Source organism: Protopterus annectens, chromosome 9.part0 (assembly GCF_019279795.1).
Source record: "Protopterus annectens isolate FY-2018-M chromosome 9.part0, PAN1.0, whole genome shotgun sequence".
Lineage (NCBI taxonomy): Eukaryota > Metazoa > Chordata > Ceratodontiformes > Protopteridae > Protopterus > Protopterus annectens.
Window position 1 is genome coordinate 1,763,682,587 of NC_056743.1, and position 17,443 is coordinate 1,763,700,029.

General features: G+C 40.5%; 1 protein-coding gene across 1 annotated transcript in view; it reads right to left on the reverse strand.

The window, feature by feature from the left end:
* Positions 1-379: 379 nt before the first annotated feature.
* Positions 380-17,443, reverse strand: part of RGL3 (ral guanine nucleotide dissociation stimulator like 3) — a 958,134-nt gene continuing 941,070 nt past the window's right edge. The window contains exon 18 of the mRNA XM_044084617.1: positions 380-2,871. Within this exon, the coding sequence (XP_043940552.1) occupies positions 2,759-2,871 (113 nt within the window). The 3' untranslated portion in view covers positions 380-2,758. The remainder of the gene's footprint in view (positions 2,872-17,443) is intronic.

The following is a 17,443-nucleotide window of genomic DNA, read 5'->3' on the forward strand; positions in this document are numbered from 1 at the left end:
GAAACAGAATTTATCGTCAGAGTAGTTAAGGAATGTTTGTAGCACTATTTGATTCATGGGGGCAGCACCGCACCTAGTGATAGATATAAGGTGGGAGAGTGCAGCAGAGATGTGAGCCTTTTCCTTTTAACAGTCAAAGCATCCAGTATAGTGTGCTTACATTTTGCCTATAAAATTCTCCATTACCCTACTAATACTCCCATACTTAATAACCTTATTGCCCCTTACAGGAATCTTACTTCCCTCCGCTCAGCTAACAAACTACTAGTTGCCACTTTCAAATCACACAATAAAGCTGGTGACTCCCTGTTTGCAAATAGTGTTGGCTCATACTGGAATAAACTTCCCACAGAACTGACCACTCTAGTCTCTCCACAACTTTTCAAGAAACAACTAAAGAACTATTTCAAATCTCACTGGCTATGCCCTTGCTCTAATCCTGACTGACCTCAGCATCCAACTCTCTTTACAGTTCTGTCCTTTACTCTTCTGCTTGTCTCTATCACTAGTACTACCCCTCCTCTGTAGCTCACCTTGAATGTCACTTGCATTTTACTTTCCTACAACATCCCTTTCTTCGTTCTACTTGATATATTACTGCAACCAGTCATCTCTCCATTTATTTAAACCTTATCCTGCTCCCTGATGTGCTAACTGTTTCTTTATAACTAGTGCCCCGATACTAAATGTTTATCATTATTGTTAATACTGTACATATTATACAGACTCTTGGGCAAGTCACTAGTGCTGTTTCTTTATAACTAGTGCCCTGGTACTAAATGTTTATCATTATTGTTAATACTGTACACATTATATAGACTCTTGGGCGAGTCACTATTCTCTCTCTCTCTTCAACTTTAATATTCTTGCCTTGTAAAGAATATGGGATTAGGAATCCTCACTGTATTTTAGATTTTGTTGAATTTGCTTCTGTTCTGTTACTATGTTAATAGTTCTTTACATGCCTATAATTTGTTATCTTACTGTGCTGTTTTCATGTTCTTTTATGATTTACTAGTATATAGTGAAGCTTTTCTCCTCAGGCCTCTGCTGAAAATGGACATGTATCCAGCCAGACTAGCCCGGTCAACAAATGTAAAATAAAAATAAATAAATAAATACATCAGGCCAGATGTGCCCACTGCTTTTGTAAATTACTAGATGTGACAGTGACTCTGATGTAGTCAGCTTGGGATGTGACACACAGAACATGGAAGATGGACTGAGAGCTTGAAATATCTCAGTATTAATGCTGTTCAAGGCAGAGTGAAATGTTACGTGATACTTTCCAGCAAGTATCTGTTTGGAAGGAAGTGGGTGTTATAAAGCAGTTAGTGGCTGCATAATCTTTTATATTCTGGTCTAGGAATGGACACCTTTGTTTGTTGCTGCCTTGGAATTCAGTGAGCATGATAGACACAGCAATGAGGGATATTTTTATGGTCAGATTTTTGTTAAAAATGTCAATCACCAGGAGCTGAAAAAAAACATCCCCCTGGCATTTTGAAGGTCCAGAGAGGAAGTTTTATGAGAAATGTCAGAAATTGCTGCATTATTGGAACAGTAATACACACCCAAAGAAGATTAGTAGCAAATGTTACAGCATTAAGAGCACCGTGGAGTTTTAATCATGCATGTGATAGATGCAAAAGGAAGGTAGTACATAGAAAAAGAGTAAGAAATATCGCCATGAATATGCGCTTATGAGGTCTGAGTGTGTATGTGTGTGCAAACTAAGTAGACAGTGAACACATAAATAGACACATTCTTGCATGCAAGGAATTTGTTCTTTGTAGAATTGTAGAACTGTGAAAGTGTCATGCTGTGATATGACAGACATACCTATAGTCTATGAGATGCATGCAGCATGAATGGAGAGTTGTTTTCCAATTAAAGACTTAAAGTTCAGTGGCTATAAGACCAAGAGGGTAACAAGGATGTTAGAAAGCTCATGAGAAGGCATTTTGTGGAAAGAATTGTGGAGGGCTGAGATAAGTATCCACTAGAAATAATGGCAATAAATGGTATAAGGTGTTTACAGAGTGTACATCTGGTTTGGATACTGTTAGATACCTAATCATGTATTTGTTTATGACTATTTTGAGCTGGTAAAGGCAGAGAAGGCTGAATATTTTTAGGAGAGAGAATCAACCAAGCAGTCCTTTTCCTTTACAAATTTAGTTTCTGTTAATTGGGGAATCATTTCCTGGTCTCAATCTAAAGAACATTTGTTATAATCCATACCAATGTTCCCAGATGGTCAATGATTGTAAACTGTGTATTCAACCTCTGCAGTTATATGGATGAATTGTCTTCTCCTGATGTCCCATATTTCTTATCAGTCAGTTGTAATCTAAATTCTAAACTGGATTCAAAATGTTTCTGCTTCTAGCCTTGTGATCTGTACATATTTGTGCACTTCTCTTACACCAATTGCTTGAGAATTAGCAATCTGCATTTTAAAATCAAAGGAACTCCTGTTTCTTTAGTTTCTCTTTTCTTAGATGGTGATTATCACAGATATATCTAGGCACTGTTTTATCATGATGCTTCATCTTCACTAATGTTTACATGGAGTTTTGTGATTGACTAGCAGGTACATTAAAAATGGCAGTGGGCTTGCAAATTAATACACAACTTGTGAAAAAAAAAACGTATCAATGATGGGAAAATGTTTAGATGGAGGATAAGAACCTCATTGTGAATTAAATTTTAGTACATCCAAGTTTCATCACTGGTTGAAAAGTGGTTTAGAAACTTATACTGCAGGTGGTACAGAGTGACTTCTTTGCTTCCTTCGAAGAACAAAGTCAAAGTTTACAGAAGTGTTCATGGCGTAAAATACATTGGCATCATCAGGAAATATCAGATCTGCAAAAACAGGTAAAAATTTAAATAAATAAATTATTATATCATTTGATGTAAAACATTTCCTCACCATTTCAAGAAAGGATTTCAGTTTCTTGTTTATATTTAATTTATTTTACAAAGATACCAAGAAAGCAGTCTGGCACATTTTATACCACAACAATTAAAATGATTTGATTCAAACCTTTGAGCGTTACTCATAATAAATGCATATTTTGTTCTTCCAAAAGACTTTTCAAGTGAGAATATTTTAAATGCTCTCACAACTGCACATTTATCACTTACCTGCACATTTGCTCAGTGAGTCATTATAACATTACACCAGCTTGCATCGAATTGATCTACAGTAGCACCTATAGACTCCCCAACATTCTAAACAGTTTTGGATTAAGATAAGCAGTTGAGAAAGCAACCCAACATGTTAATGGAAATAAACCCATGTCACCAGTAACAGAAACAATTTAAAGTTGAAAAGCCAAACAGTTAAGTCCACAGTTTTCCTACAGTATATCAAAGCATTACAACCATCGCAGCTAGCACTGTAGCTGTATATATGTAATAGAATATTATTTACACACACACACACACACACACACACACACACACACACACACACACACACACACACACACACACACACACACGTACTCTTCTTACCTGCTTCTTACAATGGTGCTTGTCTCTTTTTGTTCTGAGAATGCTCAGACTGCCTTCCCATCCCCCATTTCCCCAGCCACCTCAAAGTTCATTTCTATATTTGATAGATCCCACCTCTCCCACTCAAAAAATAACTTGAAAAAGACCTAAATGCACTATTATGATGGCTCTCCCACAATAATCTCACTATAAACGTCTAAAAAACTAAACGTGTGATAATCAGTTTAAGACAAAAAGTCTACACAGTCCCATAAAACAGAATACAGCATAACTTTCAAAATCACTTAGAAACCACACCACGCTTCAAATACCTTAGCATCTGACTGGACCCGTCCCTAAACTTTTGATTTTATATCACCAATATTAATTTTTAATTAAATACTGTACTTTATTGGATCAAAAATATCACAGTTCCTATCACCAGAAGGTAGATGTACATTTGGAAAGGAACTTCTTCTGTTACAACCAGACCTCCTCATTAATGCTAAAGCCTCAAAGAAAAACACTCTGCTTTAGAAACCCCCCAAAACAGAATACTAGTGCTCATTCCTAATTAAAGCAAAATGTCTTCTTGTTAGTGAAAGATGCACATTCCCCCTAGCCGGACTAATCCACAAACTCTTACACCAAGATTCCTTGACTTTGTTCTCCAGCCACATCCCTCAAAGAACAACATACTACAGTCTTGTTCTCCTACTCCACACCATTTACAAAACTCCACTCCACTGACCACAGCTTTTCCATAATGCTACCTCAAGACAGAAGAATCACTCCCTACAAACTTAAGAGACATCACCCCTCCTTCCACAGATTAAGACATTTGCTCAAGAAATCTGTGCACACAAGAGCTGCTTGTAAATGATTTTCTCCATAAGGCATTAATTAACTCCACTGTTCTCACTCTGTCCTTTTTCTCTGCATTCATCTCTTAACACTAAAACATCCAGGCTAATTTAACCTCTGTGGTTATCTTTTCTCCGTACTGTAACCTCCTCTATAATGTCTGTCCATCCAACTATCATCAGTTCCCCACTATCACAGTACCCACTTCCCTCAATTGGACTTCACTCTGTTCTATCTATCCTGCACCATCCACATTATCCTGTTTGTCATTATAGCCTATACTTATAATAATTCCATAGAAAGAATCTGATGAAGTCCAATGTACATGGATGACAGCGTTTAATCTTTGTATATTAAAGTGTGGAAATTCACTTCTGCCTCCTTCACTGCTCTAGGTTATCTGATCCTTATGTTGATTCTCTGGGACAGAACATGGTACTCCCAATTTGGTCACATCATTCATAAATTCAGGATGACCCAGTAGTCACATCAGCCACTGTAGAAGAAAACATAATACGTCAGATTCCTCATCTTTTTATATTAAATCAAATAAACAAAGATTAATCAGCTGAGGCACAAGTTCTGTATTTTGTTTTGGTAAAAACTCAGTGTGCATGTTGGAGTTTGTTATCCACTTTTCAGTGATGTAATTTAAGCGTAGTTATTAGTACTGATAGCCTTTACTTCTGTAAATTCTTTTTTGTCCATTCAGACCTTATCTTTACCGGTCCAGCCCAGTATTCAATGCCCACACTGGGTCTGCCAGCTATTTTCCAATCCCCCTGGACTTACTCCATTTTTGCTGGGGCCAGTCATGGATTCAGTGGGAGTCCTGGGGCTTGATTCATCTATGCTTCCATCCGGGGGGATTTTTTTTTTTTCATCCATGACCTAGTCACTCTCTTTCCCCACCCCCTGTGCTCATTGATTATGTCTGAGAGCACCTCTCCTTTTTGGACCACACCTCCAATTAGGGAGAGTATAAACGAGCACCCTCCCACCATGGATAGGCACACCCATCCCTTTCCTGCTATTCCAACAATCACCTAAGCAACTAATCAAACCCAGTTTGGCTGGGCCACAGTCAGGGCTTTATCCCTCCACACCGCTGAAGAGTTATTTCTGTAAATTGTTGAGTCATAAAGATATAAAAAGATGCAATTGTGGATTTCAGTTACAGAATGTTATCTATCAAAGAAAGACCAGTTTCATATTGTTACATTTATACAGGCTCGAAAGTTGGGTAATGTCTTCTGTAGATTCTCACTGGCAATGCATGTTAATTCAAAGACTCCTTCAAGTAGGCTTTAAGTTTCAGTACTTTACACTTAATAAGGCAAGTATTTAAATTATTTAAATTATACTTTTTTTTAGAGCTGATGAAGTTCCTACTATTAGAAAGGAAAGTGGTTTGTTTTATCTTGTATGTGGAGCACGGCATATGCATGTCTCCCTGGAAGACCATTCTATCTCCAAATACTACTTTAAGATCTAGTGTTCCTTTCTCTTATGTTACCACCCTATGTTAGTTCAATAAGCAAACATTAAGGCTTTCTCATTCAAAATGCGCCTGTACAATATGAACTTGAAAATGATTTTTGGAGATAGTAATCTTAACAGTAGGTTAACAAATTGAAAAAGCCACTACCTTTACAACAAATAAGCTACCCCTTGATAGTCACTTTTCACATATGTGAGACGGAATTTTATGATTAGTCTGACAAGCAATATTCTGAAAAGTCTCAATTTCATATTACAAAGGTGGAATCTGTGGAGGTGAAGAAATTAATTTTAAGTTGTCTTTAGACCTGCAGACAAGGCTTGGGATATAGTTGTGTTACATCATGACAAATATCATCAGTTATCATCAGTTCATGTACAGTTTATTGCAAGAACTAAGTACTTATAAGTTGATAACAGAGTATGATTTCCAGGGTTAAGACAGTATGATCTGCATTTTAATACTGGAAATTTTGATTTTGCTGTCAATTATGCTGTGGTTCTTATTATATATGGTCTACCAAATATTAATAAAGACATGAACAACCCATCAACATTCTGTAATTCTAGGTCATGGTCACTTGACAGAACCTAGATTAATAGTTTGGAAGAAAATTAAAATAATTATTAAGCTATGCTGGTAGTGTTATAATGAACACTAGAGATTTTTTGTTGAAACTTAAGCTATATGATTCAATAGACAATCCCCGGGATTCAATAAGCGTTTTTACCCGTACAGGAATAGTGCAGCAGATCCTGCATGAAATATGGCCGCTGAGCAATCTAGTAAACAAGGATGGGGGTGTGCATGAGCCTGCCAGCACTATTCTGGCATGGACACCACTGAATAATGCTAATTGCCTCATTTGCTGGTGAAAACCATGCAAATGAGGTGAATTAGTGATTCAGTAAACAGACAGGCATCCGTGCCAGGACAGTGTGAGGTGCAGAAATGTATTCGGTTACTAACCGAGTACATTTCTACAAAAATCAAAATGGAGGCATGACAGCTCAAAGTAAAGCATGTATTTTAACCATTAGGTATGCCAATGGCCAAAAATATGGCCATTGGCATGGAAAAGTGTTACAAAAATATGAAAATAAAAGTTTTTTTTTTTGGGGCCGATTTTGGCAGTTTAATCATAGTGCAGTGGTGCACAAATGGGATTGTGCCAAAAATAAAAAAAATGTGAAAAGACTATTTTAAGTGAAATCTGCATTTTGCCATTATAGTGCATGGCATGCAGAATCAAAACAATAACATGTAACACTGGTTGCTAAGGAGGAAGGCTCTGGTGTAGTGGTGTAACAAGGGACTAAGGCAGTGGGTTATGCAAATGAGCAAATTTTACTGAATCACTAAATGGGAGACCATTTTCTGGCTGCACCTAACTGTGTAGGAGGTATAAGGCAGTGATGTAAGCAGGAGAAGCAGCTGACATGAAAAGGGGGTGCATCATGCTTGGTGTAAGCACATTGAAGCTCCACGGCTCCCATTTAAGCTTAGCTAAGCAGAGCTAAACAAGGGTGTGTGTGTCTGAGGCTATATTGACTTATTCCATGAAATGAAGAGTGTGTTCACATCCAGGGAAGGCCACTTCTGCTTTAAAGTGTTTAGCTAAATGGGTTTGCATGGTATGTACCTGGTCTAAAACAAACAAATAAAAAAAACACCCGGAAATAGCAGAACTGTTTACATTTGAGCACCAGATTTGAGCGGCGCACCTCGGGGCTTAAAAGGGGCAAAAATGGGAAGGGAAAAAAAAGGGAAATAGCAGAATAAAAGCAATCAAGTACAAATAATATAGCAGGCAGGTGGAATGTATCATAGTCAGCCAATCATACAGGCAGCATCTGCAGCACAACATTATAAACTGTGCAAACACCTTTCAGTCTGTTTTTTTCCCACAAACTCTGCAACATTGGTGCACACACTTGGGGGAATTTTAGCCGACAAAATGTTAGTGGCTGCTGTTGCTTTGATACATCAGTATGTGCTAGAGGCTGAGGGTGGTGAGGAGGATAATGCTGACAACTGCCCTAGACTGAGGAGGAGGAGAAGAGAGTTCAGACCCAGGGTAACCTACCAGGGGCTAAATGATCTGGAGATAGTAGAGCACTACAGGGTGGACAGGGACATACTTCAGCAAATCATCAAGCTGTGCCGGCCTAACCTCAGACCCAGAGCCAACAAAGGGGATCCAATCCCAGTGGATACCAAGGTATGTGTAGTCTTAAGAATACTAGCTACAGGTACTTTCCTAAGACCTACTGGGGACATCATGGGGGTCTCACAGGCATCTGCATCCGGGGTACTCCACCAGTTCCTGGATGCCATGCTACCACATGCCAGTGAGCACATTTAATTCCCCAGAACTCGGAGGAGAGGACCAGCAATATGCACCTCTTCCACCATGTAGCAGACTACCCAGAGGTACTGGGTGCCATAGACTGCATTTACATCCACATCAAAGCACCACCCAGTGAACAGGGTAGGGTCTACTTAAACCACAAGGGCTTTCACTCCATTAACTGCCAGGTCATGTGCAATGCTCAGGACATTATCATTAATGTGTGTGCTGGCAGTCCTGGAAGCTATCACGACTCCCACATCTGGCATTCCTCACAGCTATACCAGGGATTTGCCAGGGGGGACATCCCATATGGCCATCTGGTGGGGGATGCTGGCTATGCACTGGAGCCGTGGATGATGACTCTCATCAGAAATGCACACACACCCACTCAAGAATGCCATAATGAGGCACACACACAAACCAGGATCATTATAGAGCATGTGTTTGGGATGCTCAAGTCACGGTTCTGCTGCCTTGACATATCTGGTGGAGCCCTGCAGTATTCTCCAGCCACATGTGCACACATGTTCATAGTATGTGCCATGCTACATAATATGATCCTGTGGAAACAGCTGCAGCAGGAACAGCATGGGGAAGGGCCACACAGCCCCCCACTGTTACCAAGGTCCCCACAGGTACAGAGGGACTTGAAGGAGGAACCCCCTGAGCCAACTCCTGTATGGAGACGGAGGTGTGCCCAGTATGCCCTGGCCTTGGCAAAGAGGCAATACATAGCACACACACTGACACTGTAGGGGACCCAGGGACTGACACCTCTCTCCGACTTGCATACACAGTAAAATGGATGCCACACGCATCACACTACCTGCACTTTACCATGTATAGGCAGTGTACTGCATGCATATGACATAGGCAGCCCTAAAGCACCATCCTCACAATTGCCATAGGCATAAGGTAAGTCAGTCTTCTTAACAATAAATGAATGGACTAGAATTTTCTGGTAGCATATCTATAGTATTGCTGCATGCATGCAAGGGAAGGGTGGTGGCCTACTGGGATAGCAGCAGACAACTGACAGCTATGTGGGACACCAAGAAAATGTTTGCCCAATACTGGCCTGCCCACACTATGCAGTAGTACCCAAAGTGACAAATCCCACTGCAGTATATGTGGGGGCCAATTGGGGGTCATAGGTCACGTGTATGGATTTCAGTGTGGGGTCCCATACTCACCCCTCAGCCTCACCCAGCAAGTCATCCATAGAAAACCATAAAGAAATGTCTGGCAAAGGGCCACAAATGGCGACAAGGATAAAATACCCCCTACAGACTTACACAGTGGTAGCACAGCAGGTCTTGCAGTTGCAGTAAGGCTCTGAAGGGTAAGAAGTCTGAAACTCAAATGTATGCCATTACAATCTGACCTGTGGTCTTTAGTGATATGCCCCTAGTCTCCAAGACAGGGCACAATACTATGCTAAATGGAACCAAAATGTAAAGCAAATATCAGCACAGTCTGTGCAAATGTGACCAGTTGACAGGTGTGCACCACCCCACACCCATGTTCCCATAGAAATGCAGTAACATGCATGTTTGCAGGGAAATAGCAGCAGAGTACACATTGCCAGGGCTGTCCCAGTCAACATGATAACTTGTTGCATGTCCACAATATGCAGGGGTCAATGAGCTATGCATATGTGTGGTTAATACTGTCAGGATGTGGCCAGCATTTACTCCATGTTGTGTTGTAGTGGCCTAGGTACAGTGCTGTCTTTGACAGGGCCATGTTCCAAGAACTACAGTGCCAAGTATTCTGCATGTCAGCTACATCTACGCTAAGAGTTGTATACACTGTCCAGATGTCAATATCTGTTAATGCATGAAAGCTGTACAGGTCATGGACAGGGGGCCAAACATATGGACAGTACACAGCTTGGATTAACCTACACAGTGCCTATAATACCTCTCAACTGTATAGACCTATTGCAGACTGTCCATAGGTTTGCATCATAATTGTGGTCTGTATAACATGAAATAGTGGTTGTCTGGCAATTTTTTGGCAAATCGTGCAAGACTAAGGTCAGAAAATAATGACAGACTGTAGTGTCAGACTTCATACCGTATAGAAACATGCATGCTAATGCAAAACCTGTTATTGTATCACCTTTCTAGGTTTGTAAAGCCAATACATAAAACTGTCCCTATATTTAGGCCTCTGTCCCCCAGTCACTTATAGCTTTGTCCAGATGTCTGGCTGTCAGAAGTTGGGAGGTATGGTTCCTAGTAGGATAGTAGGTACCTGAAAGGCAGTGTACTGCCAATGTATAAAAGGCTGCACCTTTCTGTGTCAGCACTGACAACATGTCACTAGCCAACAGCCATACCCCTGGAATGACACAGGTTGTCACAGAAGGAGCACAAGTATGCCTTGTACATCTGTTCTGCTTGTCCTAACACTGCATTTGCCTGCCAACTATTTGCAAAACAAGAAAGGGTCATGTCAAAACAGCAGTGGCAGACAGTGGGGAAGCAGACAAACCCACAAGAGCAAACAAGCAATTACAAAACTGGCCTTCCAACTGTCTATTATTTATTTACTTATTTCAGTTTGATGACCGGGGAGGTCCACTGGGCTCAGGGAGCCCGTTTTCAGAGGAGGCCCGGGGAGAAAAACTCTGCATTACATAGTGTATTTGCAGTTACAATAATATTAAAGAAACACAATTAAATATCATTTTGTGCATAGAACAAAATAAATTCTTTGGTTACATAGTATCAAAATATTTAAGATGGCAATATATAGTGTAGGTACAGATAAATCATAGTAAGGAAATTATGGTTACAATTTTATGTTAAGCTGAAGAACAGGAATAAGTTCCTTGATTATAAGGCGTCTGAGATTTAGGATGGCAGAGGAAACAGAGATGCAAGGGGGAAAAAATTAAGAACAGAAATAGAGCATAAGGTGGTAGAGGTTATTTGTGGGTTGTATGGTTGTGATATTTACATTATTTACATTTAGGTTAAGTTAGGTTTGTGCTCAGAGTTAGAGAAGAGTTTAAGGGGAGGAAAGAGTATTATGCTATGTGGGGAGAGAACAGTTGCATTTCCTGTTAGATGAAAGGTAGGAGTGTAGCTGAGTTTTAAAAGGTTTCAAAGCTTTCACAAGTCCTTAGAGAGGATGGCAGAGAATTCCATTTTGTAGCTAATGAAAAGGATAGAAGAAGCTGACCAGCAGGACGATTGGGTTTGCGGACAGTGATTAGGTTTTCATGGGTTGATCTCAGAGTTCTCAGAGGGGTGTAAGATTGGAGGATATTGGTTAGAGCTGGGCACTTAGTAGGCTGAAAATGTAGTCTGTGGACTGTAGTAATTTGGAGATAGTCTAGATGGTGGGGGAGTTCAAGCCAATTTAACAAATGGAGGGCAGTACAATGATGGGAGGAGAATTTGGCTTTGGTGACAAATTTAGAAATCTTATTATAACAGACTTCCAGTTTAGAGGAGAGAGAGGCAGATAAGTTAGTTGGAAGAAGAGCACCATACAAGAGTGAGGGGAGTAAATAGGTAGTGGTAAGAGTTTGCCTGGTGGGAGGGGAAAGAAAGTGGATGTTTCTGTATAGCATGCCAAGTTTTGCATGAGTTTTCTTAATATTTTGCTGGATGTGAGTGTCGAATTTTAGGTGTTCATCAATAGTTACCCCAAGTAGTTTAGCGAAAGGGGCAACCTCTATGGCAGTGTTGTTTTGGCTATTAATTTTTAATTAATTTTTATCTAGAGGGGAGGCTTTTGAAGGAAAAAATAACAGTATTTTGGATTTGTTGGCATTTAGGGAGAGGTGGTTTAGGAGCATCTATTTTTTGGTAAAGGAGAAAGCAGTTTGGGTCACTGATTGTAGCTCAGAGAGGTTGGAGGCACAGCAGACTAAAGTTGAATCGTCTGCATATTGTATAATTTTGGTATTGGGTATGGCTTTGTGGAAGTCATTAATAAAGATATTGAACAACATAGGACCAAGTATGGATCCCTGAGGTACCTCAGTGGGGGTTGGAAGGAAGGTTGAGGTGTCTTTCCCCCATTTCATGGCTTGAGACCTGTCAGAGAGGTAGCTTGAGAACCAGGATACAGAATTCTGGGAGAGAGGGAGGTTAGAAAGGTGGTTTAAGAGGTGGGTGTGGGAGATAGTATTGAATGCTTTGGACAGATCGAGTAGAACTGTAGAAACAATTTTACCAGAGTTACAAGCAAGATTTACTGTGTCTAAGAAAGAGAGAAGGGCACTGATAGTACTATGGCCAGGTCGGAAACCGTGTTGGGTTGGAGTAATTAGTTGGTGACTGGCTAGGAATTACATAAGCTGTAGGTGGATGCATTTTTCTCGGAGCTTTGAGACTGGGGCGAGGATAGCTATGGGGCAGAAGTTATAGATATATTGTTTTTGCCTCCTTTATGGAGAGATAGGATAAAGGCAGCACGCCATAATTTGGGCACATAAGATTTCTGCATGGATCTATTGATCAAGATGCTGATGGGGAGAGCAATACCATCTGCGGCTAATTTTAGGAAGGAAGATGGGATATTGACAGGGGCATTGGAGCATGGTTTTAATTTAGAGAGTAATCTTTTTATGTGGGAGGTAGAGATGGGTTTGAGTTAAAATATTGGAGGTGGATTGGGGGCAGAGGGTGGTGTAGGGGATGAGGAAGATTGGATAGGTTGAGGTGATGGGTTGTTGTTAGGGAAGGTCTTGGTTAGCTCTGCTATGGAGCTGGTAAAGGAGTTGAATAGGGAGGCTATTTCAGAATTAGATTTGCCGGTGTCAGGGCAGGGGTTATTTTTGGTGCCTGGTTTGAGAAGAGAATTAATGGCATTCCAGGAATGTTTGGGGTTATTTGATTGGTTAGATTGGAGTATAATATAGTAGGACTTTTTATCTCTGATGATTTGTTTTTTAACGAGGTTGCGAAGTTGTTTATATATAATAAGATTTTCTGGTTGCTTATTTTGGTGGTATGTTTTCCAGGATTTATCTCTTTGTAGCATGAGTTTTTTGGTGTCTTTGGTTAGCAAGGGAGTGGTCTTGGTTTTTACCCTTCTTGTTCTTGGTGGAGCTAGGGAGTTGAGGATGCTTAAGAAGGTTGAGTTGAAGAGTTCTACGGCATTGAAAAGTGGTAGAGTTTTTAGGGGGTTCCAGTTTGTTTGTTTTAGGGCGTCAGAGAATGTTGTGGGTTTAAAGTTTGTGAGGTTACGAGTGTGGGTGTATTGGTGTAGGTGGCGAGAGGAGTGGGTAGCTCTGTGAATGAAAGATGGCAAGTGGTCTCCTATAGAGTCAGGAATAATGCCAGAGTTTATGACTTTATTAGGGTGGGATACTAGGATCCAGCCTAGAGTGGTGCCGGGGGGGGTTTGTTTTGTTGGGTCTGGTGATGGAGTTAGTTAGTTGGGTCTGTGTTTGGCAGAACAGTATTAACACCCTGTCCCCATGTGTGGACCTTTGTCTGACTGTCATATTTGGGCCTTTGCAGGTGTCAGTCTGTGATGGTATGACAGCTAGGCCTACATGTAGCCTCATAACAACATATAGCAACACAAACTGTCTAAGGACCACAGCAAATGGAGTGGTGCAATGATGGACAACCTGCTAAATAGGTACACTCAGAGGTGTGAAGTTTACAACCCTGTGTGCGATGTAACGGCATGTACCCCGCCTACATCAGAATTACAAATACATAACAGCAGCCACTGTGGCCAAAGCCTGTGACTGGACTACAGAAGGACATAGAGACAAACATAAGGGGAAGGGGAACCACTGGCCAGACAAATGGACAATGTGCACCCCAGAACAGATTGTGTGGTAACATAGGTGACATGCAGTGTATGGAGTCAGTAAACATCACCTGTGAATACACAACACACACCCATGTAAGTGGAGGTCTGCAGTAAAACAAAACCCGAACAAAGGACACCTCAGAGGCAAAATCACATGAGAATTCATTCCACAAACCTACACACCACAGACCATGTAGACTCCACACACCAGGGTCTTGCAAACACTAAGGCCTTACCCCCAAACCCCAAACACGTACCCTACACAGATAGACTAAAAGCACTGTCCCTCTACCCCGTTCCATACAGACTCTGCTGAGGTGACCCCTATCTGGCATACAAAGCAATCCAGACCCTGCGTTGATGGGACTATTGCACATCTGGAACTCAAGGCCCACTCCATCAACTTGTAGCCGCAGCATCAACCTGAGCTGTGATATCAGTACAGCTTGTTGGTGTGACAGATACGTGTACCACACACTACCCCATTTGTGGAATACACTCCCTGTCAACAGCAAACCAAGTTCTTCAATACCCCTAGTGATGTGCTCCCTGTAAAACTGCATGGAAAACACAAAATACAGTCCTGTGATCCCACCTATGTCCCTGCTGGACAGGGGCTCTGTGTGCTGACATGATGTAACATGGGCTACACTCTCATCTGCTTGGGTTATAAGGGCTTCAGGGCCAATACCCTACTAATGTCATAGCAACCTATCAACCTATACACAACTGTCTGTCAGCGGTTCACCACATTACTCTACACTGCTCTGCCATGGACATACCTGGAAGTCATAGTGCTATGTGGAATATACTACACATATAATGGACATTTCTGCACAGTAGAATGCACTCTGTACCCACACCCATACCTCTCAACCTCTGACAGCAAGACATCTGGACAAGGTCATAAATAAAAGTGGGACAGAACCACAATGATAGGCACGTGTTGTAAATATTGCCCTTACAAACTGAGAAAGTTGGCAGGTTAAGGGGTTTTGTTTTAGCAGGAATTGTCTGAAGGTTATGAAGTCTGAAACACTGATGTCTGTCATTATTTTGTAATGTCAGTCTTCAATTATATGCAACTAACTTCTCATAAAAACACAAGTTTATGTAGACTGGATGAAACTTCTAGACAAACACCTGGACATTCTGCCAAAACATGTACAGTTGAGAGGTATGGGCCCACACCAGGATATAACTTCTCAGGTAAGAAGAATACCACACAAGCAGGAAATCCCCAGCCAATATATCATCAAGGTGCTGGACTGTTTACACAGCTTCATCAGTCAGCCGTCTGTAGCCACACCTCTCAACTGGCCTTTTTGGGCAGGAATGTATATAGTCAGGCTCATAATATTGGTCTTGCATCATACATCTTGTATCTCTCTGGTAAAGCACTGTGATGATCTGAGGATGTCTGTCACTAGGTAATGACACAATACATTGCAGTGTCAGACTTCAGATATGTCAAAAAATGTCTGCTAAAACAAACCCAGTACCTCTAGGAAAGTCCTATTTACTTTTGAGAGGTATGGCTGTAGCACACAAAACCCCGGACCAGAGTACACATATCTCTGGAATGGATTCCCACACTCACCATAGAAGGTCACACTGGGCATGCTCCTACACTTTGAGAATCACAGGCCATTTTGGAACCCACACTGGAATATAGTCAAAGAAATAGAAATTGAGGTCATGGAACAGCTGCAAAGAGAAGGATTCAGTGTAGTAAATCAAATACAGAAAGCACCACAACAGGATAGAGCAATGGATATCCAAATTAAGGGAAAAAAAGAGGAATAAAAAGCAACTGGTCAGGTGCCATATCAAGATATTTTGGAACCTTCCACAGGAAACCAGTATAAACATTCATTTGAAGCTAGACAGCAAGGGAAGGAACAGGACACTGTGGAAACTCTGATGCAGTCAATGTTGAGGAGTGACAGGCCAGTGAGTTCTCATATGACAGAACAACAGATGACACAGGATGAAATTGAAAAGAATGTGCCACAGGAAGATGCTATAGAACTTTCTATAAAATGCCCGCAGGAAACGGAAAACAGGGGATGTGCCCCTCACTATGGAAGAATGAGTTAAGAGAAGAGTTGCTTGATTTAATAGACAAAGACAGATATATCAAGATCAATGAGAGAAATAGACTGCAGAAGGTTAATAAAACCCCAAAAGTCAGAAGCTTGATAAAACAAATGAACACAGTAATTAGGACTGTCCATAGAGACCCATGCAATATAACAGAAGTAAACAGAAAATATTACTGTGCTGCTAAATTAATAACTGATAAAGATCTACCACAGGAATACAGGGTAGCAAGGGAAAAGAGGGGGCGAAAGCGAATACCATCATGGAAATATCGAATAGAGAAAACTGTAAAGCAGCTAAGACAAGAAGTGTCATTGTTAGAAGATTACAGAAGACGGAATAGATCAACAAAAATACTAAGAAAGATAGATGTGATAAAAGCGATGCGCAGTATTAGAACAGACCAGGATCTATTATGCACTATTGGAGATAAACTAAAAATTTCAAAACACACAGAAAGACTTAGAAGATGCAAAGATAAAGATAAGGGAAAAGCACAAAATAAGCAATTTATTGATGAGCCAAAAAAGTTTTATAGAGAATTGGGAAATAAGGTAAAAGGAACTGAAAGACCACCAAAAAAAGAGGAACTAGATACATTCTAGAGAAGTATCTATGAAGATCCTGTGGAACATAACAAAGAAGCTAAATGGATCGAAGAAGTAAAAGAAAGAATAAGAAGTTTAAAGGTACAGGATATGAAATGGGATGAAATAACAGCCAGAGAGGTTGAAACAAAGTTGAGAAAAGCCTCTAACTGGAAAACCCCAGGCCCAGATGCAGTACCTAACTTTTGGCTTAAAGTATTCGCTTCCTTGCATGAGGATTTAGCCATGAGTAAGAACTATTTATATGCACACCCCGAAAATACACCGCACTGGTTAACAACAGGAAAAACAATGCTCTTACTTAAGAGTGAACCTGCAAGCTACACTAAAAATTATAGACCAATAACTTGTCTTCCAGCTACGTATAAACTATAAATGGGAATTGATGCCAACAGAGTTTATAGTCATTTAGAAGAAAACTCAATTATGGCAGTAGAACAAAAGGGTAATAAAAGAAAGTCATATGGAACAAAGGATCATTTGTTGTTAAACAAAGTTACAGTGAAGAACTGTAAGAAGGGGAAGAACCTAAGTATGGCATGGATTGACTACAAAAAAGCATTTGATAGTATCCCACATTCATGGATAAAAGAGTGCTTAAAATGCATAGGATACACCCTACACTGACTGACTACATTACAGTAACCTTGAAACAGTGGCAGACCACTTTGCAATTAAGCCATGATAAAAGACAGATTATTATCCCAGGGATAAACATCT